At 34.8% G+C, this 26,553-nt stretch overlaps 1 protein-coding gene across 2 annotated transcripts; it reads left to right on the forward strand.

Annotated features, from left to right (window-relative positions):
* The first annotated feature begins 235 nt into the window (after positions 1 to 235).
* LOC136030173 (ras-related protein M-Ras-like) lies at positions 236 to 26,351 on the forward strand. 2 transcript variants are annotated; one of them, XM_065708911.1, is made up of 6 exons: positions 236 to 367; positions 3,133 to 3,153; positions 9,680 to 9,877; positions 13,222 to 13,375; positions 17,816 to 17,978; positions 23,772 to 26,351. In XM_065708911.1, exons 3-6 carry the CDS (start codon positions 9,688 to 9,690, stop codon positions 23,856 to 23,858), a joined length of 594 nt encoding a protein of 197 aa, XP_065564983.1. In that variant the 5' UTR covers positions 236 to 367; positions 3,133 to 3,153; positions 9,680 to 9,687; the 3' UTR covers positions 23,859 to 26,351. The 2 variants fall into 2 exon arrangements, with proteins under 2 accessions (XP_065564983.1, XP_065564982.1); XM_065708910.1 differs by lacking the exons at positions 236 to 367; positions 3,133 to 3,153 and adding an exon at positions 3,207 to 3,243.
* Positions 26,352 to 26,553: the final 202 nt, after the last annotated feature.

Genomic DNA, 26,553 nt, shown 5'->3' on the forward strand with positions numbered 1-26,553 from the left:
AAAATTTGATTTAACCAGGACCACCTTTTTGCTGTTTTTGTTTCAAAACATTAGACACAAGTTGAAATAACTGAACACAAAAAAATGATCTAGAACTAATCCAACTACACTTGGTGGGCCATGCGCGAAATATTTGCTTTTGATTATAGTACTGAAAATTAGTGTGAAACACACAAATGTTTGGCAATTTTAGCACTTTAGGAACTGGCCATAATGGCAGTCATGGTTTTCAAAGCCTCGGGCGGATTTTGGAGTGTTTTTCAAAGGGTATGGCGTGTTTTTTGTTACAGCTTCTGGCAACACTGAAAGCAATGAACATCGAACAAATAAATTGTAGAAGACGAACAACTATTGATCTTGTGGCCTGAGCTCAGGCCACAAGAGCTCAGCCACAAAAACCGTCAGCTGGAACACACCCTCTGGGTGGGTTCCAGCTGACGGTTTTTCAGTAACTGCAGTTACTGCGCGGTAACTGCCCATTTCTAACTGCAGTAGAGCCAGTGGGAACGGCACAGTAAGCTGACTAGCAGTAGCGTCATTTTCGAATTAAATGCACGTGTTTAAATTTAAGGGACAGTTTAATGCTGATTAGTATAATTTTTTTATTCCTTCTGTTTCAGAGCATTTAGAGAGGTTCTAAGCCAACCACGGGCATTTGGCTGTCACAAATGATTTTGCTCAAATGAGCTGGTGAAAAATAAATAGATCATATACTTTTTCTCTTTTTTTATTATTTCAAGACTAGAATATCACAAAACTAAGCATTCAAATAGCTTGATTGTATCTTAAGCATATACAATCCCTGATGGAGTTTTGTTGATACCTGTCTTAAATTGATTTGTCTAAATAAAATGGGCCTATAGCATTGACAGGATAGTAGTGGGACAACTATAGCAAGTTTTTTTTTCAATATTCTACTTTTTTTTAAATAATTATTGTTCTCTGGTCAAATTTGTGTTCCTTGCTAAGTGGTAGGCGCTCTGGGCTGGAATGCTTTGCCCAAGGGGTCCAGGTTTAATTCCTGGCATTGTCAGTTTATTTTGTTTTGGATAGGGGTTGGTGATATGACTAACCTCAGCTAGAATTGGCCTAACTTTAAATGAGTACAGATGAAAATCTAGGGACAGTAAGAAGGAAGGGCATGCAAGAGCATAGGCTGGCTGGTCCCTAGCTTCCTATTGCACTACCTGGCTAAAGGACCACCAGGTCCTTTACTGGCCTACTGACTTAGCCATAGAAACTTTCTTTCAAACCCATTAAATGTAAGTAAAAATGAAGAATACCAGTATGATGGTCCTTCTATTTCCCTGAAATATGGATGTATGGACAAGAGTGTGGGTCATGAGAGATAGCTTGTGAATGTAATTGGGGTGAATGTTCTGCAAGATTTAAAAAAATTATGACTGTTGCTCAGGTTGGCAACTGAACACAGAAGTATAATTTTGTTATTTGTTTTTCTTTGTGATTATCATGCTTATTTAATGTCCAGTATTTTAAAGTTAATCTTCTTTAATTTGTCTTTAATTGCCATGGCCCTAGGGCTTAAATACAATAAAACCTACTTATATCCATTGATTTTCTTTAAATAGATAGTAGCTCTATGTTTCCTAGCTTCAGTAAATTTAAATGTAATTGTGAGACCAGGGATTACAAAGTAGGTGAAAACTTGCAAATGAACCTCTGGTATCAATAAAAATTTGTAAGAGATGGATATCAATTTAAAGATTACAAAAACTGTTAGAAAACAAAGAAGACAAATGAATAAACAAAAGTACCCCTTTACAACCATTTAATGAATTGTCACAAATATAGGTCACCCTTAAGATTGAAATGAACAAAGCTTCAATTATGAATCCATTTTCCTTTAAACAGACTGAAGGGGCAAACCTCCAAGCTTTGACAAATTCAATCTCACTTTTGGGCATTCTCATCTTTCCTTTTCAAAGGAAACTTTCTTTGGATGTTTCCCATCCAACTAAAAACAACATGGACAGCATCAGGTACAAGTGACCTTCTACTTAGCCTACATACCAAAGGGAAAAGCATGCATCTCTATACTATAATTTACCTCCAAACTGCCTAATGTGCAAATATATAGCCAAAATTATGTAGTTCCAATGTATTCTGTCACCTGTTACCTTTTCCCCCATTCTTGCTTTGTTACAGTTGCTTCAATTAACAGGGAGTTAAAGGTTGAGGGATAGATTGGCAGAATCAATGGGAAACATGTAATTTCAGCTATATATATTTTTGAAGGTCATCAAAGATCAGGGCCCTCTAGAGCAAGAATGAGTAGAGATGTGTACTTTGAAATACCTTCCCAGGACATACTTTAGCCTGTAGACCCATCCCTGAAAGTTTCATTTTCCTAACCTAACCCCTTTCAGTGATAGCAAGCAGTCAATCAACTAGAATTTTACTGGATAAAATTAACATCCTTTGGAATAGACTCTGAATAGTCTACCCTAGCCTACTTCTTCAATAGGATTAAAGACAGTCTCAGAATAATGATTTGGCATTCCGTAAATCCTCAACTTATCTGTAATACTTCACCTAGGCATGTTTACAGAGCCTAAAAGGAGTTAATGCTTCAAATGCTACCATGTGGCAATTTAATGGAGCCTCAATGTTACCTGGAAGAAGTCAATCCTTAGAATGATTCCAAATGGCAATTTAAGGTAATAATTATGCCTGGATATGCCAGAAAACATGGAAAGCTTTAAATTAAATAATAAGTTTTTCATTGATTTAACCTACTTGCTAATAGATAGTCTACTACTCAGGGTGTCCTTTAATGTTGATCCCAAAATATGGTGATTTACTAACCTGGCTCAGATCCCTCTTCCTTTTGCAAAATCACTGTCCCACCTTCTTCCAAGCAAATAACTTGATATTCCATTACTTCATTCTTGTCCATATTTATTTTTTGTTGAATGAGATTTTTGTTGAAGAAGGTGAATTATGTACTTACTGCGCTAACCATTCTTTTGAGCACGGTAAGAAAATCACTTACTGCGGTTACTGCCGGCAGTAACTATTCTCGTTCCCAGCGGGTTGGGCAGTAACCATTTTCCCGCTAGGAACGGAAATAGTAACCATTCGGTTACTACAGTAAGTCCCTGGAACACACCCAGAAAAAATACATTGATCAAGGTGAGTTGAGTCTGTGAATCCAGTTCTTGGATTGACAACTATTATCTTCCATGCTTTATCTTGTTTACATGAACATAACAAAAAATCCAGGTTCTACCCTCAAACTCCTAATAGGCTAGGCCTAAGACTGTAGCTAATATATGCTGTTTAAGCCTACCTGTCAAACAGGGATGGCTTGAGGGGCATCCATTTCTGGTTGACCCTCCTCCTCTATGGGTCAAACTAAAAATGTATAAAGTGGGCTTGCTTACAGGTAACATTACCTATAGAGCCAGTCATTTCAGCCAGATTCACCACTAATGCTTCAGTACATATCTCCCTTCACTTCCCACAGCACAGGTTACTCAATCTCATAGTTAAGAGGCCCAGGTGTCTTGCCATTCATTTGCTTATAATTTTGATTAGATTTCAATTCAGTAAGATTTAAGTTGTTGTTTCAAACTTTTATTAGCCTATAGCCTACATGATTGGTAAAATTCTAGTTAATTGACTTCTTGCTATCTCAAAAGGGTTTAGGTTAGGAAAATGAAACTCTTGGCAATATCATCTAGGTTAGGAAAATGAAACTCTTGGCAATATCATCTTAGAGTTTGTTTTTTGCCCAGGATTCATTGCTAAAAGTTTAAATTACCCAACTCAACTACTTTTCAGGATAGCAAGAAACCTCTAAACTAAAAGTGTACATTTTTGTATACCATTTTTTGTGTACCATTTTGAAAGCCTAGCAATACAAGGTGTCTTTTGATTTATCTCACCTCTTTGTCATGCTCAGAGTACTTTACAAAATTTTTCATGACAAAATCACTTGTGTCATGACAAATTGCACTCAAATGGTCAATTTAGATTAGTAAAAGCTGGAACCACCAGCAGATTGCTGACCACCACCCCATTCCTCCCCTACCATCTAATCCAAGCTTGGTAAAATTCTAGTTAATTGACTTTTTGCCATCTCAGAAAGGGTTTAGGTTAGGATAATGAAATTTTCAGGGATGAATCTAAAGACTAAAGTATGTTCCAGGAAGGTATTTTGAAGCAACTACCTCTACTCCTCCCTCTAGAGGACCCTTACCTTCAATGACCTTTAAAAATATGTGTGTTATAAAAGTGAAACCTTGCAAAATAGATCTTCTGCTTTTGAAGTACAACAAAATTGTTTTCACCTTCATAATTTTGCTCAATTCCATTTTATAAGGTTTTAATGATATACAAATACATTTCCTAAATTTTGAAAAAAAAAACAACATTGAAATGGCTCAAAATTCTACTCAAATGACAGGAATTGAATTTTCAGGACTAAAGGCAGAGAAAAGCAACTAGCCTAGTAGCCTAACTGAAAATTAAGAATGTTGTTTTGTCAAAATTTTAATAGGCATAGATCTGTCATGTAGGCAAACTTCAGGGACCTCTAGAGAGAGAAGGGTGGAGATGAATACTTTAAAATACCTTTCCAGGACAAATTTTATTCATATTTATCCTGTAGACCCATCCCTGAAAGTTTCATTTTTCTAACCTAAACCCTTTCTGAGATAACAAGAAATCAATTAACTAAAATTGTACCACATGATTTATTGAAATATTGTTTATGATTTCTATCACATTGATTTGATAGTGGGTTCACTAATTAATATTAATAAACATCATTGATAAAAGCAGGCCACATAAAGCCAAAACAAAATCATAGGCAGGAAAATGGGGATGCCACCAGATAGATAGTTTTAAACTTACCTTCCCCTTTGTATCTTTGTTTAAAAAATAAAGTCTATGGAAATTCCACACTGTATCCATAATATCACTTTTTCTTGTGTAAATCAGGGTGTGGGGGGTATACATTTATTGATAAGGTTGCACTGAATATTGTTTTATGTCTATCATCCTTATATCACTCCAAGCTGCAAATTAAGGTAATTTAAGATTTAAGGTAATCATTCCCATGAAAATCAAAGATTGGTCTCCTAGTGCTGCATGACAAAACTGATAACAATAGAAAAAGAGAATAGTACTACCTCAATTTCCACCTTCACATCACAAATACAATAAAACAAATACTATAGGAAAATCAGAATAACAAGACGACTTCTATCCACACCCTGGGATTGTAATGAGAAAACTTTGCTCCAATTTGATAAATCGCAAATTAGACCCAAAATTGATTGTGGGCTCATTGTTAACAGTGCTTGTGCAAAGACCCGGATGCAAAAATTGAAACAACACAAAATCGTAAAATCCACCTTATATTTGGTCTTAGGAACCCAGCAAGTACTAAATTCCTGCTTACTGAGAGTGGATTATCAACTATAAATGAAAGACGAAGACTTCTTTTAATAAATTACCAGTCAAAAATCGAAGCCAATCACATACCCTGTATAACTTGTTAAGAATCCATCCTTGTACAGAAGCATTGCAAGTGAGTTTGCCAATACCCAAAAGAAACTTCCAGTACCAGCAAAGTCCATAGCACTCACTCCTCCCAATTCCCATTTTAAACAATAATTTCTCAAAGTGTACTAAAGAACTTACCCCCACTGCTTCAATCCAGAAAAACTTTGCTGAATTTTATACAATTACATATAAAGACCATTTCCCTTTCTTTGTTGATGGGTCCAAAATGAACGAGAAGGTGGGATGTGGAGTCTCCCATCCCTCAATATTGCTATGGGTGAGAGACTGTATAATAATGTATCTTTTCTTCAGCCCCCATTTGCAGACATTGCAATATAAAAAATAAAACAACTGATCATTGCCTATTTGAATGTAATATGCTGATGTCTGTACTGCTTGCTGACCATACCTGCACACAGAGCACTGAACTCAATGTATATTCTCTGATATTTCAATTTCTAGAATCAAAATATTTACTGAGCGATACCTAATCAGATTTTAGCCAATACAAGTTAAATAAGGAACAACCACTTGCATTAGTTCATTTCAACTCACAGAGTGAGTAAAAAGTAAAGGGGGTAAATAGCCTCGATTGAAAAGGCAAGTCTTCTGAAACAGAAGAAGAAGCGTGAAGAGAGAGAGAGAGAGAGAGAGAGAGAGGTATTTAGGAGCAGGCACCCCCCTTAATATACAGAATAATTTATGTTGCTTTTAAGTTTTAATATTATTCCTTATTTAGCTTGAATTTTTTTTGTTCTTTTTTACGTTCCTTTTTATGGCACTTGGTATCTACCCAGTGACATATAGTGATCGCAAATTCTTTCGGTTGGTCTGTCAGTCTGTCTATCCTGGTTTTTATAGTTTCAGCACTTCCAGGTTAGCTAGGACAATAAAATTTGGCAGACGTATCAGGAAACAAACCAGATTAAATTAGAAATTGCCATTTCCCCAATTCGATCATCTGGGGGGGGGGAGTGGGGGGACGGTTAAATTGAAAAAAATCGAAGAAATAAGGCATTTTAACTTACTAATGGGTGGTCGGATTTTAATGAAATTTAATGTTTGGAAGGATATCATGTCTCAGAGTCCTTATCTTAAATCCCGACCAGATCCGGTGACATTGGGGGGAGCCTAAAATCTTGGAAAACGCTTAGAGTGGAGGGATTGGGATGAAACTTGGTGGGAAAAATAAGCACAAGTCCTAGAGACATGATTGACATAACCGGAAGGGATGTGCTCTCTTTGGGGGAGTTGAAGGAGGGACGGTTAATTCTGAAAAATTGAAAAAATGAGGTAATTTTAACTGACAAAGGAGTGATTGGATCCTAAAGAAATTTCATACTTAGAAGGACCTCGTAACTCACATATCTTATTTTAAATCCCAACAGGATCCAGTGTCAATGGGGGGGGGGACCGGAAATCTTGGAAAACGCTTAAAGCAGAGAGATCAAGAAGAAACTTGGAGTGAAGAATAAACACAAGTCCAAGATACGTGACTGACATAATCGAACCGGATCCGCTCTCTTTGGTGGAGTTGGAGGGAGGGGGAGTAATTCGGAAAAATACTCTCGGTGACAGTGGGAGAAGTTGGAGGGAAAACCGGAAGTCTTGTAAAACGCGAAAATTGAGGTATCTTATGAATGGGTGATCAGATATTAGTGAAACTTGATATAGAAGAATCTTATGTCTCAGATGCTCGATTTTCAATTCAAATCGGGTCCGGGGACATAGAGGGTTGGAGGGGGGGGGGAATCTTGGAAACCGGAAATCATAGAAAACATTTAGAGTGGAGAGACTGGGATGAAACTTGGTGGGAAGAATAATCTCAAGTTATAGATACGTGATTTACATAATTGGAACGGATCCGTTCTTTCTCTTTGGTGGAGCTGGGGATTGTTAATTTGTAAAAATTAGACAAATTGAGGTAGTTTTAACTTAAGAACGGGTGACCAGATCTTAATGAAATTTGATAATTAGAAGGAAAACATGTATTACAGCTTTTATTTCAAATCCCAACCAGGTCTGTAGACATTGGGGGGAGCTGGAGGGAGAAACCGCAAATCTTGGAAAAAGCTTAGAGTGGAGATATCGGATTGAAACTTGGTGGGTAGAATAAGCAAATGTCGTAGATACGTGACTGACGTAACCGAACTGTATCCGCTCTCTTTGGGGGAGTAGGGGGTGGGGTTTAGTGTTTTGGCAAGTTTGGTGTTTCTGAACATGCTAAGATGATGAAAATTGGTAGGTGTGTCAGGGACCTGCACAAACTGACTTAATAAAGTCATTTTCCTCGATTCGAACATCTGGAGGGGGGTGTGAAGGGAGAGGAAAAATTAGAAAAATTGAGTTATTTTTTAACTTAAGAGTGGGTGATCGAATCTTAATGAATTTCATCCCTTTCCCCCTACCCCCCCCCCCCCCAATCCCGAGAGAAGGGCTGTAACTTATGCCCTGGGTTTGTATAGAGTAATTTCTTAGAGAAGGTGGTCGTATCAACGTCGGAGGGGACTCAAATGATTAGAAATTTAAAGTTATAATTTCGTTTTTAAGAGTCAAAAGTGATCTGATGGTAATTAGTCCCCCCAACCCTCTTTTCCTCAAATGCGTCCGATCAAAGTTTTTAGATAGCCCTTTTGTGGAAAATAGACCAAAGATCATACAACAAAACTGCAGGGATAACATATTCCCCCAGAACTGGGGGCCAAGTGTTGCAAATAATTATGCCCCAGGGGCACATTGAAGGATGGAAGGATTCCATATTGAAATATGGAAGGGATGGTCGTACAAACTTCGGATGGGGCTCATTCAATTGTAAATCTGAATTTAGCTCCCTTATAAGAGTCAAAAGTAATCAGAGGGCCTTCCCCAAAAATCGTTTTTCCCAAATGCATCTGATAAAAATTTTGACATAGCCATTTTGTTCAAAATACATGCAGGATTTTCTAGTATTATTTAAAAAGAACAATGAAAACATAAACATGAAAAATTTTTAGAAACTGAAAGTAAAGAGCAGCATTAAAACGATAGAAATCATTGCGCATATAGGGTTCACCTCCTCCTAATACCTCGCTCTTTACCCTACCGTATTTTTAGCAATTTCAACTATGTTCTCTACGGCCTTTGTGATTCAGGGATCATTATTAAGAAATTGGGAAAAAATTCAAGCTTTAGTGTAAAGAGCAAGGTATTGACGAGGAGGCGAACCCCCTCATATACGTAATAAAAACATACGAATATAGAAGTTCGCTACGTAGGTTAATTCGTAAGTTATGTATATTTTTTACTAACAAAAGCGTTCGTAAAAAATCAAAAGTTCTAGTTGCCTTTTTAAGTAATCAAAAAATTGGAGGGCAACTGGGCCTCCTCCCCGCTCCATTTTTTTCAAAATCGTCCGATCAGAACTTTGAGAAACCCATTTAACCAAAAAAAATTAATATGCAAATTTCGTTTTAATTATTCACGTGCGGAGAGCCAAAATCAAAACATGTATTGATTGAAAACATCCAGAAATTCAATAAAAAAAAAAAACAAGTTCTTTTAACTGAAAGTAAGGAGCGACATTAAAACTTAAAACGAACAGAAATTACTCCGTATATGAAAGGGGCTGTTCCCTCCTCAACGCCCCGCTGTTAACGCTAAAATTATTTTTTCTGTTTTAAAAAGTAGACTTGAGAGAAAGAGTCAAACTTTAGCGTAAAGAGCGGGTCGTTGAGGGGGGAACAGCCCCTTTAATTTATGGATTAATTTCTGTTCGTTTTAAGTTTTAATGTCGCTCCTTACTTGCTGTTAAAAAAAATTGTTTATTTATTTATTTTTTTATGAATCAGGTTAATGCTGTTGTTCATTTTCATGGTTGCTTGCATGCTTCCTGGGAAGAATCACTTTTTTCCGTTTTTTTTTTTTTTTTTTTTTTTTTTTTTTTTTTTTTTTGTTCTCTGCAATAATGAAGGTATGATAAATATAAAATTTGCAAAGCACAAAAGAACTGAAATAAGGAAGGATAACATATTTTTTCTTTATCTGGATAACAAGCATATACAGGAAAAATATAAAGGCATATTTGCGATTTTGTATTCTACTCTTCATCGTATATTTAGTACTATCATGTTATTGTCATATTTATTTTGATAATATATACACTTTTCAGGCTCATTGATGTCGTCCATACCCAACGATGAACAGTTGGTTCGATACAAGCTTGTTGTTGTTGGGGATGGAGGTGTTGGAAAGAGTGCCATAACAATACAGTTCTTTCAGAAACTGTTTGTTACAGACTATGACCCCACAATTGAAGATAGCTATTTGCAGCACTGTGAAGTGGATGGAGATATGTGTATATTAGATGGTAAATTTTTACATACATGATATTACTATTATTTTTTATTTGATTATTCGTTATACAAAACAAAGGGATGCTGGAAACGTACATTATTAACAATAATAAAAACTAATGACGACAAATATACTAGTAAAGGTAAATCGATCACGCAAAAGGTATATGAAACATTGGTTGAAAATTGGAAGATCTAGTTCTTTTTTAAGCATCAAAAGTGATGGAGGGCATTTAGCCTTCCCCCTCCCCAGCAACCCCTCTTTTCACCATAAGCATCTGATCAAAACTATGAGATAGCAATTTTGTTCAGAATAGTCCAAAGAGCATATAATAATGCCTCTAGGGTTGACACACCCCCAGCGCCCCGGGGATAGGGTTGTAAGCTATGCCATGAGAGCATATAAGGTTTTACGAAATGGGCGGTCATATAAACTTCATATGGGGTTTATTTGATTTGAGATTGGAACTTATAGTGGCCTTCTTAAGAGTCAAAATGATTTGAGAGCAATCAGCCCCCCTCCACGCTCATCATTTCTCTTAACACCTCCAATCAAAATTTGAGATAACAATTTTATTCATTGTAGTTGAAGGTTTCAGAAACCATGTCTGCGAGGAACCCCCCCCCCCTACAGCTCTCAGGGCAAGAGTTGTAATTACGCCCTGGGGGCTTAATAAGGTTTTTATAGAAAGGGTGGTTGCATATGCTTTAGAGGGGACTCATTTGGATTGGTAATCAGAAATTCTAATGCGCTTTTTTAAGCGTCAAAATGATCAGAGCGAAGGTACCCCCCTCCCCCACGCACAAAAACATGTTGTGTTTTCCTGAGATGCATCCAATAGATATTTTGAGACAATCTTTACATTCAAAGCAGTCCAAAGATCATATAACAAGGCCCTTGAGTTTGATACAAACCACCAGAGCATGAGGGTACAGGTAAATTATGTCCATTGGGCATTTAATATTCTTATGGAAGGGATGGTTTTATAAACTCTAGAGGTGATTCATTTGGTTGAAATTGAAAGTTCTTGTTCCCTCTTAAGAGTCAATAGTGATGGAGGTCAAGTAGCCCCTCCCCCTCCCAACTGCCCTTCTTTTCAACGGATGCATCTGATTGAAATTCTGCAATAGCTATTTTGTTCAAAACAATTAAAAACTCATATAACAATGCCTCCAGGGTTGGTACAGCCCCTAGAGTTTTTTAAGAGTCAAAGTGATTTGAGAGAAACCAATCCCCCCCACGCCCATCATTACCCATAAAAACATCTAAATAAAGGTTTGAGATCTCAATTTTTTCAGCATTGCTGAAACACTCAGTAATTATGTGTTTTGGGATGTCATCCCCCCCCCCTCTCCGAGGCCTCAGGGCTAGGGCTGCAAGTTATGGAATTTGTTCATTGTTCACATATAGAATATGTTATTGAGAAAAGGTATGCATGTTTGACTTCTACTTTCCCAAATTGTGAAGGGCATTAAGATGATTAAGATGAGTCTTTCAGGGAATGTTGAGGGGAGTGTTGAACTGAATCAAAAAATGTTTTGTATATATGGATTGTAACAAGCGTGTAAGTCAGGAATGACTCAGTATATTAATTTACAATTTTCAGGAAATGATAACGAAAATGATCAGTTGACCAAAAAGGCAATATTTGCACGCTATTACAGCTACAGCTACTGCTGGTTCTATTGCTATCACACATACTATTACTACTACCACTACTATCAATAAAGCTATCACTTCTGTAGCGAGTGCTACTATGACTGAGGATATTGAAAAAAAATATAAGAGGAAACGTTGAGGGGAAAGCTGAACTAAATCAAAATATACTATGTGTATATAGATTGCTGATACGGGTGTATCAGCAATATTTTTCGAACATCTTATCATATCAAGAGGGAACTTCAGGGGTATCATGAGTGGGATGTTCGGTGGACCAAAGGGCAAAATGTACCTGTCACTACTGCTATTAATACAGCTGCTACTACTGTTACTACTAATAATTAGAGACTATTACTGCTACTAGAAATTCTTGAAGGAACATATAGACTGTTTTATACACAAATCTTATCGTCTTGCTTTTGGACACCTGGTATAGCTCATTTCTTTAGATGCCCAAGATATCCATGTTTGCATCGTGGATGTCCTTAGAACATTTCTTTATTTTTAAATAATTTGTTAGACCACACTGCCTTTCTGTTTACAAAGAATTAAGCGATAAATAGTGGGTTTAATTTAAATAAAGCAGCGGAACAGAACAAAAGATAAAATAAGAACAACAACAAAACTTCAAATAATAAGGAAATCAAAATGTTTCGACTCCACGTCTGGGAGCCTTTTTCAACGGAAAAAATAAGGGAAAAGAAACAACTTTTTAAAAATAAAATCATTTATAGAAAACAACAACTAACATATAAGAGAAAAACAAAACAAACAAATAAATACAGCTCACATATTAAAAACTTTCCAGAACTCCAAATACTTTAATTGTCTGAATAATCATTAACAAGACAAACGAATGTGTCTAGTGCACACAAATAATTCTCCTCTTTAAAGTTAGATTGGTATATAAGATATTTTAATCATTTCGAGAATTTTAAATGCTGTAACTGTTTGACTAATCACCGACAGAACAAACCAATGTCTCTAGTACACGCAGATAATTCTCCTCTTTACAGCCAGATTGCAAATCCACTTTAAAGTGGATTTGGCACTTTGCATTTTTTCCCAATCTGACTTTAAAGAGGAGAATTATCTGTGTGTACTTGGGACATTTGTCTATCTTTTCAGCTATTAGTCAGACAATTACAGCATCTGCAGTTCTGGAAGTGTTTAATATGTGAATTGTATTTATTTGTTTGTTGCTTTTTTTTTTCTCTTGTGTATTAGTTGTCAATTTTTTAGATGAATTTTTTATGTTTCTTTTTCTTTATTTTTTTTTGTTGTTGTTGAAAAAGGCTCCTGGACATGAAGTCAAAATATTCTGATCTTTTTTATTATTTCAATTTTTGTTGTTGTGTTTTTAATCTTTTGTTTTGTTCCAACTGCTTTATTTAAATTAATCCTGTTTTTTTTTTCTCTTCATTTTTTATTTCTAAAATCCACAATTTCGGTTGCTGTTCATTGGTATGCAAGTGAATTGTTAAATAATTCCAGTTTTTGTAGCTGTTTTAAAATGAAAATGGGACATTAAAAAGTGTTAAAAAAGGAGTGATATTGCGGGCAGTTCTTCTTTTTTTAAGTTTTTTCTTCTTCTTTTCTTTTATAGTGTGAGACGTATTTTGCGAAAATAAGCAGCTAAAACTTATGTGTCTTTACCCTAGCAAATTATGTTTGATCAAAGTCTATATTGTTTTCCAGTATTGGACACAGCAGGTCAAGAAGAATTCAGTGCTATGAGGGAGCAGTACATGAGAAAAGGAGATGGCTTTCTACTTGTTTACTCAGTGACAGATAAACAGAGTTTTGATAATATCGATCAATTCCGGACACAAGTTCAGCGAGTTAAAGATAGGTACAAAATGTGTTAACAACTTTTCTATAATCTTCCCCAATGTATTTATTGTTGATTCTATTCAGTTGATCTTCCATAATGCTGCTATCTACAATAGGATAGACTTGGCAGTGTTTCAGGAAAATAACCGTCGATTCTAAGAAATTCTATTTAGTAACACCCAAGAAAAATAATAAAAGAAGCTGTCTGTTGGGGAATGGCTAAGTGGTTCTAGGACAGGATCAAGAGGAATGGCTGTTTAGAAAAGTTCTATTTCAGTTGAAATATTACTTAAAATGGCTTCAGATCTTTAAATCACTTTTCCTCTAGTTATATCTGCCTTTTTTCTTTTGTAATGTAAACCTATTGATAGATTTATAGAGAAACCTCGTATGCTTTTGGGTTATACTAGTGACCAAGGGGAAAATAAATTTGCCAAAAAACTATTGTTAGATCTGGAGAGAAGCCTTGGTATACTTTTCGCCAGTACTTTTGATCATGGGCACATTAATTTGAAGAAACTACTCAATTTTTTTACTGAAAAGTGTGAATGAACCAGAATAAGACTTATACATTTGTGTTCATGTACGCTCGCTAAGAAACGAGCCTATATGACTAGAGATGTAACGTAAACCTACTGTTAGACCTGGATGAAACCCTGGTACACTTTAGGGCAGTCTTTTTTGAAAGACCTCTTTTGTGGAAATAGTTTTTAAAATTAATTCATTTCTTTTTAATTGACATTGTTTTTTATTGGTAGGCTAAATAAAATGAATATTATTCATTTTATGTATTTTCAACAAATTTTAATAATAGGTTAATACTATAGAACTATATGGGTGCTTTTACGATGCTATGTACGGCAATAAAATTGGTCCAGTTAAAGTAGGAAATGAGGTTAGTAGCGGGTTTGGTAATTAATCAGGAGTCAATAAAAGTTGCGTTCTATATTTGAAGAAACTACTCAGTTTTTTACTGAAAAGTTTTAGCAAATCAGGGTAAGCCTTATATATCTGTACTTATGTGCACTCTTTCAAAAACGTTGTGTTTTGTATTAATGCACCTTTTGTAACATTAATAATAGTTTATTTTAAAAAAATATATATCATTATTATCAATCCGATTGTATATCCTTTGCTTAATAAAACTTTATCATATTTAGTTGGATGGTGAGTGAAAATTAAAAATGGGGAGAAACTGAAAAAAAAAACTACGAAAATCCCCTGGGTGGTAAAAACATGCACCTATACTATAGATCGTGCCATTTTGACCATGTCTATGACTGTATAAAAATCAGTTATGCCCTTTTTTAATGTATCTCTTTATTTGTTCAACTTTTTGTAAGTTTTAAGTCACAAGGGTTAAAGGGGAAAGCAGTTGTCCCCCGTATCCTCCCCTAAATGTATTTTTGGGTCGTATCTGATACCAAAAGGCTGATCACAATAAGTAAATAAATTCTTAGACAATACTGCTTTTCCATTTACGAAAAATTAAGCAAGAAAAAAACGGGTTTTAATTTCAACAGAGCAGTGAACAAAAAATAAAAACATTACCACACTTCAATTAAAAGATATTCCGAATATTCGGCCTCACATTTGGGAGCCTTTCTCAGCGAAAAAAAAACGAAAAGAACGAAAAATCATTTTTTTTTTAAATAACAGACAAAAAAACGACAACTAAACACACAAAGAAGAAGAAAAAAAATAAGAATAACTCACATTAAAACAAGTTCCAGTACTGATGTTAGAACATAAAAATAAAACCAAAGCAAATGTCTATAGTGAAACCATGGCTTACTCTCCTCTCAATATTCAGTGTAAAAATTGGAATCTATTAAAAGTGGAGACTATTACTAGTTTAGCTACAATCCGTTGACACTTTTCCCAGCTTTGGGTCAGAATTAGGTAAGAGCTTGGATTTTTTTTTTTTTTTTTTTTTTTTTTTTTTTTTTTTTTTTTTTTTTTTTTTTTTTTTTTTTTTTTTTTTTTTTGCTGAGAAAGACTCTCGGACATGGGGTCGAAATCTTCGGAATATTTGTTAATTAAAGTGTTTTTTTTTTTTTTTTTGTTCACTGTTTTGCTGAAATTAAACCCCGTCTTTTCTTGCTTAATTTTTTGTATAAGGATAAGTAATATCTCCAAGATGAAGTGTGGTATCTTTTTTTATCAAATCTTTAAGAATATTGGAGTCTTTTTTCATGGTATGGCTTTGATTGCCTGAAATTCAATTTTTAGGAATGATTTGCTAATGCTTGTTTTATGTACTAACCTAAGAGAAGTGTTTAATCTTAGCTATTAATATGTGTATTGAATGTAGGAGTCCATAGTTTGTTGTTGCTTCTTCGATTTTATCGGGAAACAACCGCCTCAGTAATGTAATTATATTTGAACGCATTATCTGATGTTAAAGATCAGACTGCCCGTTCGTCTAGGGGGTGGAAAAGTGCTTACTTTGGTCCTTTTTTTCTTACTTCACACTTGAGTAACATATAGGTATGCATCAATGTGTTCCCACTAAACCACCTCATTCGCCAGGAATAGTCACATAAGTATAAGGTTTTAGCTGTTTCCAGTGCCATTGCCTGACATGATTGACTACAAAATGATTTGCTGTGTAGCCAGTACGCAACTTTTTGGAGTTTTTCAGACTGCATTATTTGATATTATTTAAATTAATAAATTAAGGGCGGATAATATTCTCGGCTCATGTAAAATACCAAAATGAAATATGAAGGAAAAAAGAAGCTATTTGGTTAAAGATCATATCATAAATATTGTTATAGGTACCCTGTTAACTATGGTTAATTTTAATAGATATAATTCATGTTGCTAGTTCTTGTTTGCTTAATAAGTTTTTTTGCTTTTTTCCACCTACAAAACGGTTGTGAAAAGTTAATTTTTGCTGTTCGGTGTAGCATGTTCACCGTTCCACGTCAAGTTAATCTTGAAATCAAAGTATCTTTTATTTGAAGTTCGGGTAACAATTTGTTGACAAGAAAAGATTGTAAAGTATAAGCTTATAATGGTATACTTTAGGATGTACAATTAGCAAGGAATTACGCGTTCCTTAAGTTAAATCAATTTTAAAGTTTCAGAGTTCGGCTAGAGTATTTTATTAAAGAAAGAAAAGAAACTACAGAACAGCAAAGCACTGTTTGACCTTGCTTCACTTACCTTAGTTGTATCAAACAGCTCATGCTAACGAACTGTAAGTAAGGAGTGACCCGGCTCAATAGTAAACGAAACTCTAAAAAACAGAATTTTGATACCAATAGATACATCAAATGAATCAGATTTTTATTATGATTTTAAATATATAAGTTTACCCATCAAAAGTTAAGAGCCCGAGAACCTTGTTTTTAAAAAAAAGGGGGAACATCCCTTAAAAGTCATAGAGTTATAAAATCACATAATCGAATTCAGCGTATCAGAGAACCCCACTGTAGAGGTTTCAAGCTCCTATCTGCCTATATGTGGAATTCTATATTTTTTTTTTGTCTGAAGAAAGATCACGGATGCGTGTTAATATGTTTTTTTGTTTTGTTTTCCTGGAGTGATCGCATCGACCCAGTGGTCCTAGAATTTCGCAAGAGGGCTCATACGAACGGAAATTAGAATTTCTATTGCCCACTAAGTGACCAAAAAAATTGGAGGGCAATTAGGCCTCCTCCCACGCTCATTTTTCTATAATTCACCCGATCATAATTTTGAGATAGCCATTTTGTTTAAGCATAGTCAAAATATCTAATAACTATGTCTTTGAGGATGGTTTTATCCGTAAGTATACAGACATTTTTAGGGGAGATTTTTTCTGGTGGGGGGGGGATACTAACGAACAATGTTTTTGTTGTTTTTAGTATCCGTCGATGGCAGTTCATATTTGTTTGGATTTTTTGCAAATTGCGGATATTGGCGAATAATTAACTTTATTGTTTGTTAGGTATTGGATTTTAATTCTTTTAATTTTTGGTCTTTTATTGAATTTTGTTTAATTTTTTGGCGTTTTTTTTTTCATTGGTTTTGTTGTACTTTCCGTGCTTGTTTTTTTTTTTTCCTTAATCATATTATTATGTTTGCGCTGAAGAAGAGAGGCGTTTGTTCTCACGAAATATACGCTTTCTGTGTTTTCTTCATTATTTTCATTTGGGCTTTAAAAACGTCATTTTTGATCGTTTTCTTTCTTTATGTTATGGCAAGCCAATAGGGTTTAAGAAATTATCTTAATCTTGAGACTACGAACAGTAAAGGGGGCAAAGGCCTTAAAGTCCCCCCTTTACTCTCCAAAAAGCTTGCTTGTTAGTTAGGAAGGTGTCATTTAGGGAGAATACATTTGGATAATGAGTTATTGTTTCTAATTCTTTTTTTTTACCACGATCATTGTACAATTTGTCGTTTTTTAGAGTGTATTTATCATAAAGAGGTCAATTAAGTAAATACTATTTGTGTTGCTACTCATTTTTAGAGATTCAGTTCCAATGCTTCTGGTTGCAAACAAGATAGACTTGGTGCATATGCGCCGCATCACTGAAGAACAAGGGCGAGAGGCGGCATCCCGACTGAATATCCCCTATATGGAAACCAGTGCAAAGGATCCTCCTGTTAATATTGATGCGGCGTTTCACATGGTAATCATATGTTTTTTGTTTTTTTTTTTTTAATTCGTTCTTGTGCGTAAGATAGAAATGGGCAAATTTACCAATAACTTTTTTTTCCTTTGTTTCGCCTTTTGTTTTGGGTTTATATTTTTAGCCATTTCAGACTGTTCGTTGATTTTTCGCTCTAAAATATTAAAAAACCAAGCAGGCTACTCAGCATACATAGTTGAGAGGTCTCGAAAAAAAAAAGAAGCTCTATGTTACTTATTTGACGTTATTTCAGTAATCTGAAATGATGACAATGATTAGAAAATAGTGTGAAGTCAAACATTTTTATTGGTTGACTGTTACTGAAACACTGTTTTAGCATGAACTTAATTTTAACTTGTCTCTAATTCATATACCATTGTTTTTATAGGCTTTGTGTAGTTTTTGTGTAATTTTTTTATGTAAAGCTCATTTCTTTTCAGTAGAATTATCCCAGTGCACCTTTTTGGAGGCACTTAGTAAAGAGTCATGTGTCTTGTCTGTATTTTTTTGTTTCCCGGCCACTTAGTATAGAAGGGTTGATCGTGAAGAAACTAAGACAGAGCCTCATTCGATTGCGAATTGAAAGTTAAGAGTCGAAAGCTATTGGATTCGAATAAAATGCAGTTTTTACAAACTATGTTTTTTGGCAGCACAGTTATTATTATTAATAATAATAATAATAAAAATTTACTTATAACCCACAAAATACATTAAACTGTCGAGTAAACACACAAAAAAGAAAAAACAAGAAAAAAACATAACAACATAAAATAACATAACAGCATAACAACATACAACAAAAGTAAATTACCTCAGTTCAAAAAAGGCCAAAGAGGGTCAAAAACACCAATCATTTGCCGAGTTTTAAGGGATATATCTTTAGATGAATGTTTCAATCGCAAGGGCGCATCAACGATGTCAAATTTAGAAACGACTGTATGATTCCGATACCACCGAGGCAGACGCAGCAAATACTTGCAATACTTAAAATATCCTGAGCGTATTTTCTTTGTATCCTTCTTGCGAAGGAGGAAAGCAAAACCAGAAAGATAAAAAAAACAGCAGGGGCACAAAAACTAGAATAAAGACGGCATAGTCCTTTTCGGTTATATCGACCACAATTTGGTGAAATTTTCGCGTATCCAACCCGCATACTTTTCAGCACGCTGGACGTAATAGCGGAGCAAGTAGACGAAAGTGACGTGGAAAAAGAGAGACTCAACCATTTAATACTTGCTGAACATGGTATAGTTGAAGAACCCAAGCAAAGAGGTGATGCTGGTGGAGGACTCCCCAAACACAAAAACTCACATTTGGAGACATTAACTGAAAGGCCTACTGTGGATAGTGCGGCTGAAAGCCGGTAAAAGTTGGTAATTAGACTATGTTTTGTCCGGCTAAGAAGCAGAACATCATCAGCATATGCAACGTGACTAATGCCTAAATTATCATTGTAAAAAATTGACGGTTGGAGACGTTGGAGACACGAAGCTAAAACACATTTAAATATGCTCGGGGATAACACGGCACCTTGTCTAACGCCTTTTTTAACAGGAATATACTCCCCTACAGTACCATTCCACTTCACCCTAACTGAAGTGGGTGAATAACTTCACTTCATGCAACATAATTAAATTATCTCAATTCAAAAAATGGCCAAAGAGGGTCAAAAACACCAGTCATTTGCCGAGTTTTAAGGGATATATCTTTAGATAAATGTTTCAGTCGCAAGGGCACATCAACGATGTCAAATTTAGAAACGACTGTATGATTCCGATACCACCGAGGCAGACGCAGCAAATACTTGCAATACTTAAAATATCCTGAGCGTATTATACGCTCCAACATACATAAAATAACTGAACAATGGACTGTGCCAAACTCATCTGAAACAATAACTACAAATGCTTCAGCAGTTCAGGACAATCATAAGCAAAAAACTTGAAGCAAAGACCATCACTATCGAGAGACTCAGACTTATTCACTTGCTTAAGAGCTCGGAGTGTAACACCAGATTCCACCGATAACACTTGAGATTGGCTGATACGAATTGGGAGGATTGAGTTGACAAGCTTTGAAAAATGATTTTGGAGATCAATATTAAATGAAAGCAAAATATTTTTATAATGAGAAACGAAGTCACATAGCCGAAGAGATGAATTAATTGGAGGTGAACTTGCTTATTACATATTAATTATTTTGACCAGACCTTGAACCGTTCCTTGATTACTTGAGTAGTGACACCGAAAAAAATTATTTCATTTGTGCTACAAACACACAAGGTCAAACAGCCCACATGCATTTAGTAAAGATAGGAAAATGAGAATTTAGGTAGATTCAAAGTCTTAAATACACAGGAGCCATAACAGGAATGAACACAGGCAACAAAACAGAAACAAACCCGGGGTACAGAAGAAAACTTTCAAACACATCAAAATTTGTTTATGTACATTGTTACGTTTTGACGAGTTGGACTAAAATTTCGGGGATGGGTCAAACCCAGACCGAAACGAACACACGCAACAAAAACAGGAACGAAGAAAAGGATTAAACAGAGGAAAAGATAAATAAAAGAAGGGGCAAAGGAAAACAGACACAAATGAAACAACAAAGACAAAAATTAAGAGCATAGTTACATCTTTAAAATTGTATTAGATGGTTTTAAAAGAATATATAAAAATTTCAAGATTAGAGCTGAACAAAAATCTTTTAGAACAAAAAAAAAAATACTATCAAGGAAGCAAGATATCATTAGTTCTGAATTTCCGTCTAAATTTAAAAATATTAGTAAGCTACGTACCTAAATTATTAGCTGTACGTTTCATGGAAAAACAGATAACAGTTTATATGACCTCATACCGCTGTCGAATATTGAATCTAAGGAAAGAAGACCGAATACAGGAACAAGAATGGGTTAAAATATAGGAACATGCGAACGAAGCGGCGCAGGAGTGAAGAATAAAATGAACCGTCAGTGGAATAAAAACAAAAATGATATAGGATTGAAAGAATCTAGCAGCAGAGACAGTTACAAACAGAAGAACGAATACAATAACAATTTTATAAAAAGAAGAGAAACACATTTTAAAACGGCTTGCTTTCCATTAGTAAGGATGATAGCTTAGGAAAACCTTATGACTGTTCTTTGTTGCACACTAGGTTACAGCTAAGAAAACGGTAAAGGCTTTTTCCTATATGTGAATTTAATAAAGAATGTAACTAAACAGTCAACTCTACTTTTCATGACAAATATTAAGATGAAGCTTGGTTTTAATGAATCTGGAGGACGTATAAGAAGGAAACGTTGGATCCCAACCATACTATGTAGGAATGGAGAACTAAACCCACAGTTCTACCCTACTAACGTCTGTACTTGATCTTATAATCAAGTAGGAAAAAAGAGGGTTTCCAAATCTCTGGCCGTCAGCACAAATACTTGATGGCCTGGTTTAATTGAGAATACCTGGTTAACAATGATATAATGGATCTCTGTGTCCGTGCTCGATTCAACCTCTTTGAGTAAAAAACTGAAGTCCTGTCGTCTGTACCTATCAGAAGAGTTTATTGGAACTTAATTAATATTCATGGGGATTACCATCTAGAGTTTAAGCTCAGTTTTTGGAGGGGTTTGCTTCTAGAAGCAGATGTAGTTGAACCACTTCAAGAAAATATAGAGAGCCGATGGGCAGAGATTATTTTTAACTTTTAATGAAGATATAGAAAAAAATATTTTTCATAGTGTGGTTGCAGCTGTCGCACGTGATGTTGGGGTTGTGTTACTTGTGGAGATAAGGTAGTTAGCTTTTTGGTCTTGAAGTCTGAAAGGTTAGTTTTGTGGGTTCTACCTTAATGACCCACAAGGTGCTGATACCATTTGTTTCCACAGATATCTGCCGGCTGCACCTTAATGAGTATGTTAATTAAGACAATACACCAATGAACTTTTTTGTTCACTAATGTAATGGATACGGACAACATTTACGCAGCTCTTTAGCTTACTCTCGTGACGTTTGTAGTTGTCTAAAGGAACATTGCTTCAAATAATGAGGCAATGTTGATGCTCTTATAGTTGAACCACTGCTTTACTATTATGCCATCATTTGTCAAAGCTACGCTGCCAAAACTTTTTCACTCCTTTTTTTTCTTTATTTCATCAGCAATGATGATGCAACCGTTCAGTTTGTTTGTACTAACCATCAGTAAAATTAGTCTCGAATGAATGGAGCTTGCACATGGGTGGTGTACCTTTGTATTAATTATTGAAAATTGAGCTTGAAATTGTCTTGTGTTGTAATGGCAGCTAATAGTCAAACCACTACCTTTGCTTCCTCTCAAAACTCAGTGACTGGGGCCAAACATATTCATGTCTCTTAAGTTTCCAAGCCTCTTAAGTCATAGGTTGTTTTACTGGTATCTTTATTAGCGAAACACTTGATTTACAAGGAGTGGTTTTATGTTCTTGATATATTACTTGAGATCCAGTCTCAACTTATAACAGACCGTCTGCTCGCTACTTGGAATCCTCCGAAATTCCGGAGGATGTTTTCAGGTTCATTTGCAGACCTTCTGTCAACAACTGTGCTTTGACGAAAGGGCCACATTGACCGTCTAGTATCTCAAGGTGATTATCGTTGGCGTTGAAAATCTTTGAGGATTTTGAGTCGGTGTTTAGATATGACTTCTGCAATAAGGGAGAATTTTTGGTTTTCATCCAGTGGGGATTCAGAGGTTGCTTTATTGTATCCACACATTTATGGACTCTAAAGACCTGTTCCATATCCTTGCTGGTGACTTTTAGCTGAATATTCCTCCTTGTGTATTGTATACTAATTAGTCTTAATAGCAAGGTCTTTGAGTATGTTGTTATGAAACACTTACATAAAGTATACTACAGGGGTTATAATTTTGAAGAAGTTGAAGGAAAAGAAGGCTTTCAATTTTTGTCAGAGGAGTCAAAGCCTTGTCTTCAGATGTAATGTTTGCAAGAGGTGTAATGTGGGATTTACACGAAAATGAGAATAGATCTAAACATCTCGAGGTTGTAGGGTGGGTGTGGTCCTTGATTCTCCTACTTATTTGTCTTTTTATATTACATCCTTTCCAATCTTAGCTTTCATTACGAGTTAAAATAACCTTGTTACAAATTGACCTCTAATTTTTACTAATTGTTTAAAATTCAGATGTACAAAGCTCAGTTATTTGCAATGTATTATAACTTAAATTTGACTTTTTTTTCTGAAATTGCTTCCCTTATATATTGAACCTTCCATATTTTCTCTTTATATTCTCTTTATTTGCACCAAGGACCCCAACCGACAGGGTATCCACCTACAATTGGGTGGGGCGTTAGGGATAAGTTTTATGCCGTCGCCTAATATTCAGTTTTCCACAAATTTAGCTGGAATTTGTATTTCGATTAGAAAAAAGAGATACCTAGAGAACATATAGCGATTTTGCTAACGTCGCCAATCAGCATCATTTTTACAAACATTCTTATTAGGTTTTATAGGCTAATTGTTTAAAAGCGGTCAACACTTAGATTCTTTTTTAACAGATCATCTGTTATATAATACCATTAAATAGTCAATTTATTAATAGAAAGAGGATGTCAGTTAATCAATTTAATATATGCCATCGGGTAAAATAATCATACCATGAGCTTACCAATAAGATCTGCGTATTGGAAAGCCCAACGAATTATTGGTAGTTATTTAGAATGTTTTTTTTTGCAAGTACGATAAAAATAAAATAAAAAAGTTTAAAATTGTCTTTTTATTTTGTTTTTTCTTGTAGGTGGTTCGACTTATCAAAAACTCGCAGTTGAATCCAGACCGACAGGAGAAGAAAAAAAGGAAAATGAGCGGCTGTTCTATATCTTAAAAAAACTGAGATAAAAACACTCATATATCGTAAAATTTTAAACGGAAGTGTGATATTAATTAGATCTATGTTATAGTTTTAATCGTTCAGACATGATGCTTTAATTTTTTTCTATTTTAGTTTTGAAACTTTCATTTCGAACTTCATTTAATGTTATTTTTGTTATGTAGGGGCTCGAATAGTGAAGAATAATAAGAAACAAAGTTGTTTTTTTCTATTTTTCCAAAAACCAAAGTTAATAGTACATTCAAAAAAGAAACGGGAAAATATACTCTCGGTCTGGAAGCTACACTTTTTTAAAGTGTAGCTGATCATTTTTCACATGCATTTTTCGTATTGGTATAAAGCGTCTGTTTCCTTTTCAAGGGAATAAGAGACATTCCAAAGTAATAATAGACAAATCTGGTGTGGCCTGTTGTAGGCCACACCATAATAACCATGTATAACCATGTAGGAATAACAGTATATAACTACATCTAATTGATCAATGGATCAATTGGTTTTAAACCCACAAGAGAAAGAGAGCTCTATCTTCAGTGCAACATACCCTCATCTTTATGACACATCCCTTTAGATTTGAAGTATCTTTATTATTATGTATAAAGGTAGCATTCTTAAAACTGCACCGTTTTTTACAATGGGTGAAACACTTATACTGATAGGTCTGAACTTGCCTCGAGTGAACAGGAAGCATTCGGTGCACGTTTTCAGAAGTAGAAACAATTAAATTTTTTTTGTTTTTTTGAAAACAGGGTAAGGATAATTCAATGTGCACTATAGATAAAAGGATGTCTACTTGTGAAATATCTGGATATTTGCTCTGCCAATAATTCACATACCTTATTAACAATCAAATGAAGTGTAAATGTCAGGCTTTTGAAACATAACAGTATAAAGTTTCCTGGTATTTACTGTTCTAAATCTCATGCAGTCATCTTTCTTCTTTTTTGCCTTTAGCAAAATTAGCGCTACAGTCAATAGTATACAATTCTTGTTCTTCATAAAAATGCCGTAATTTTTGCTGAATTAGCTGATGTCATTGCTAGTTGTGATACTATAGTAAAATAATCACAGCTGTTTAATTGCTAGTTATAAGGATGCAGATATTTACTAATCTTCTTGAGAAAATATAGTTCAGAACTTGGGACTCGAATTTTTTGTTTTGCCATGAACCATCGTTTTCTGTTTTTTGATCGACAGAGAAGATGAAAACGTTATTTCTTTTTGGATTTTTTTATTTATTTGCTCTGATTTCTGATTTTGACCTAGAAATGATTCGAGTCCCAAAACTAAATACCTTGTCTTTAAGATAAGGCTGTAAACTAACTACAGTTCAAGTAGTATCAGTCGTTAATATTGTGGTAACGAACTGACTAGATAACTCACAACAGCTTACTTTTTATGCGAATTATAAATATATAAAATTCATTAAAACTAATGTTACCAATCAAAAGCTAGGAGAGGTTTCTATCTATTATCTACAAAAGTGTGAAATTTTGAATTTTTCGGCAGAATAAAGATCACGGATGAGTGTTATCTAAGGTAGCTCTTTCGAACACAATATAAAAAGTTTTAGCGCCCTTTTAAAGTGACCAAACAAATTGGAGGGAAATTAGCCCCTCCCCCCACTCCCACACTCATTTTTTTCTCTAAACACTTATGATGAAAATTTAAAGATATGTATTTGATTTAGCATAGTTGAAATGTCCAATAATTATGCTTTTGGTGATGACTTGGCCCTCCATAGTCCCTGGGGGAAGGACTGTAAGTTCTGCAATTTGTCTGTATTGTCCACATATAGTATTTGTTATTGGGAAAAAATGTGGAAAATTTTCGGATCATTTTCTACGAGGGGGGGGAGCATATGGAGGGTTTTCCGGGGGAATTTTCCAGGAGAAATGTTACACGAGGAAGGGGGGATTTCCTGGTGTAATTTGAAAAACAATCAAAAATTAAATTAAAAAAAACTAGTTTTTTCAACTGAAAGTAAGGAGCAACATTAAAACTTAAAACAAACAGAAATTATTTTGTATATAAGGGAGCTTGCCCCTTCCTAAACCACCGTTCTTTATGCTAAAGTTTTGCTTTTCGTCCTGATTCTTTAAGAAAGACTGCTCAAACACTAGTGGCGTTGGTTTTGAATCGGAAGTAGTTTTCAAGAACTTTAAGACTTTAGCGTAAAGAACGAGGGTTGAGGAAGGGGCAGCTGCCCTTATACACCGAATAGTTTCTGTTCGTTTCAAGTTTTTACGTTGCTCCTTACGTTCAGTTGAATTTTTTGTTATATTTCATTTATTATAATAATGCAAACTAATAAATTGAGAATTGTATGCTTTTTATTTCCTACGCTTTTTTACAATTTTTTAGCAGTGGTTCATTTTGACTTCTAACTCATTTTGATAGTGTGCCATACTTTTTATATACATCTGACTTTGTCCGTGTAAGCCTCTTGTGCATCCATTTTTATTATGAAAATAAAACATATTTGTTTAATTGTGCTGGTTGTCTACTTTCTTAGTCAGTCGTTTTTTGTTCTTTTCGCTATTTATATATCTTAATTTACAAACGGTTATTTGTGTTAATTGACATATTGAATTTTTTTTTTTTTTTTTTTTTTTTTTTTTTTTTTTTTTTTTTTTTTTTTTTTTTTTTAAGCTTAACATCTACTTTTTGTTGGATAAGAGACTTGAATCTT

The sequence above is a fragment of the Artemia franciscana genome, chromosome 8 (genome assembly GCF_032884065.1).
Source record: "Artemia franciscana chromosome 8, ASM3288406v1, whole genome shotgun sequence".
In the NCBI taxonomy this organism is placed as follows: domain Eukaryota; kingdom Metazoa; phylum Arthropoda; class Branchiopoda; order Anostraca; family Artemiidae; genus Artemia; species Artemia franciscana.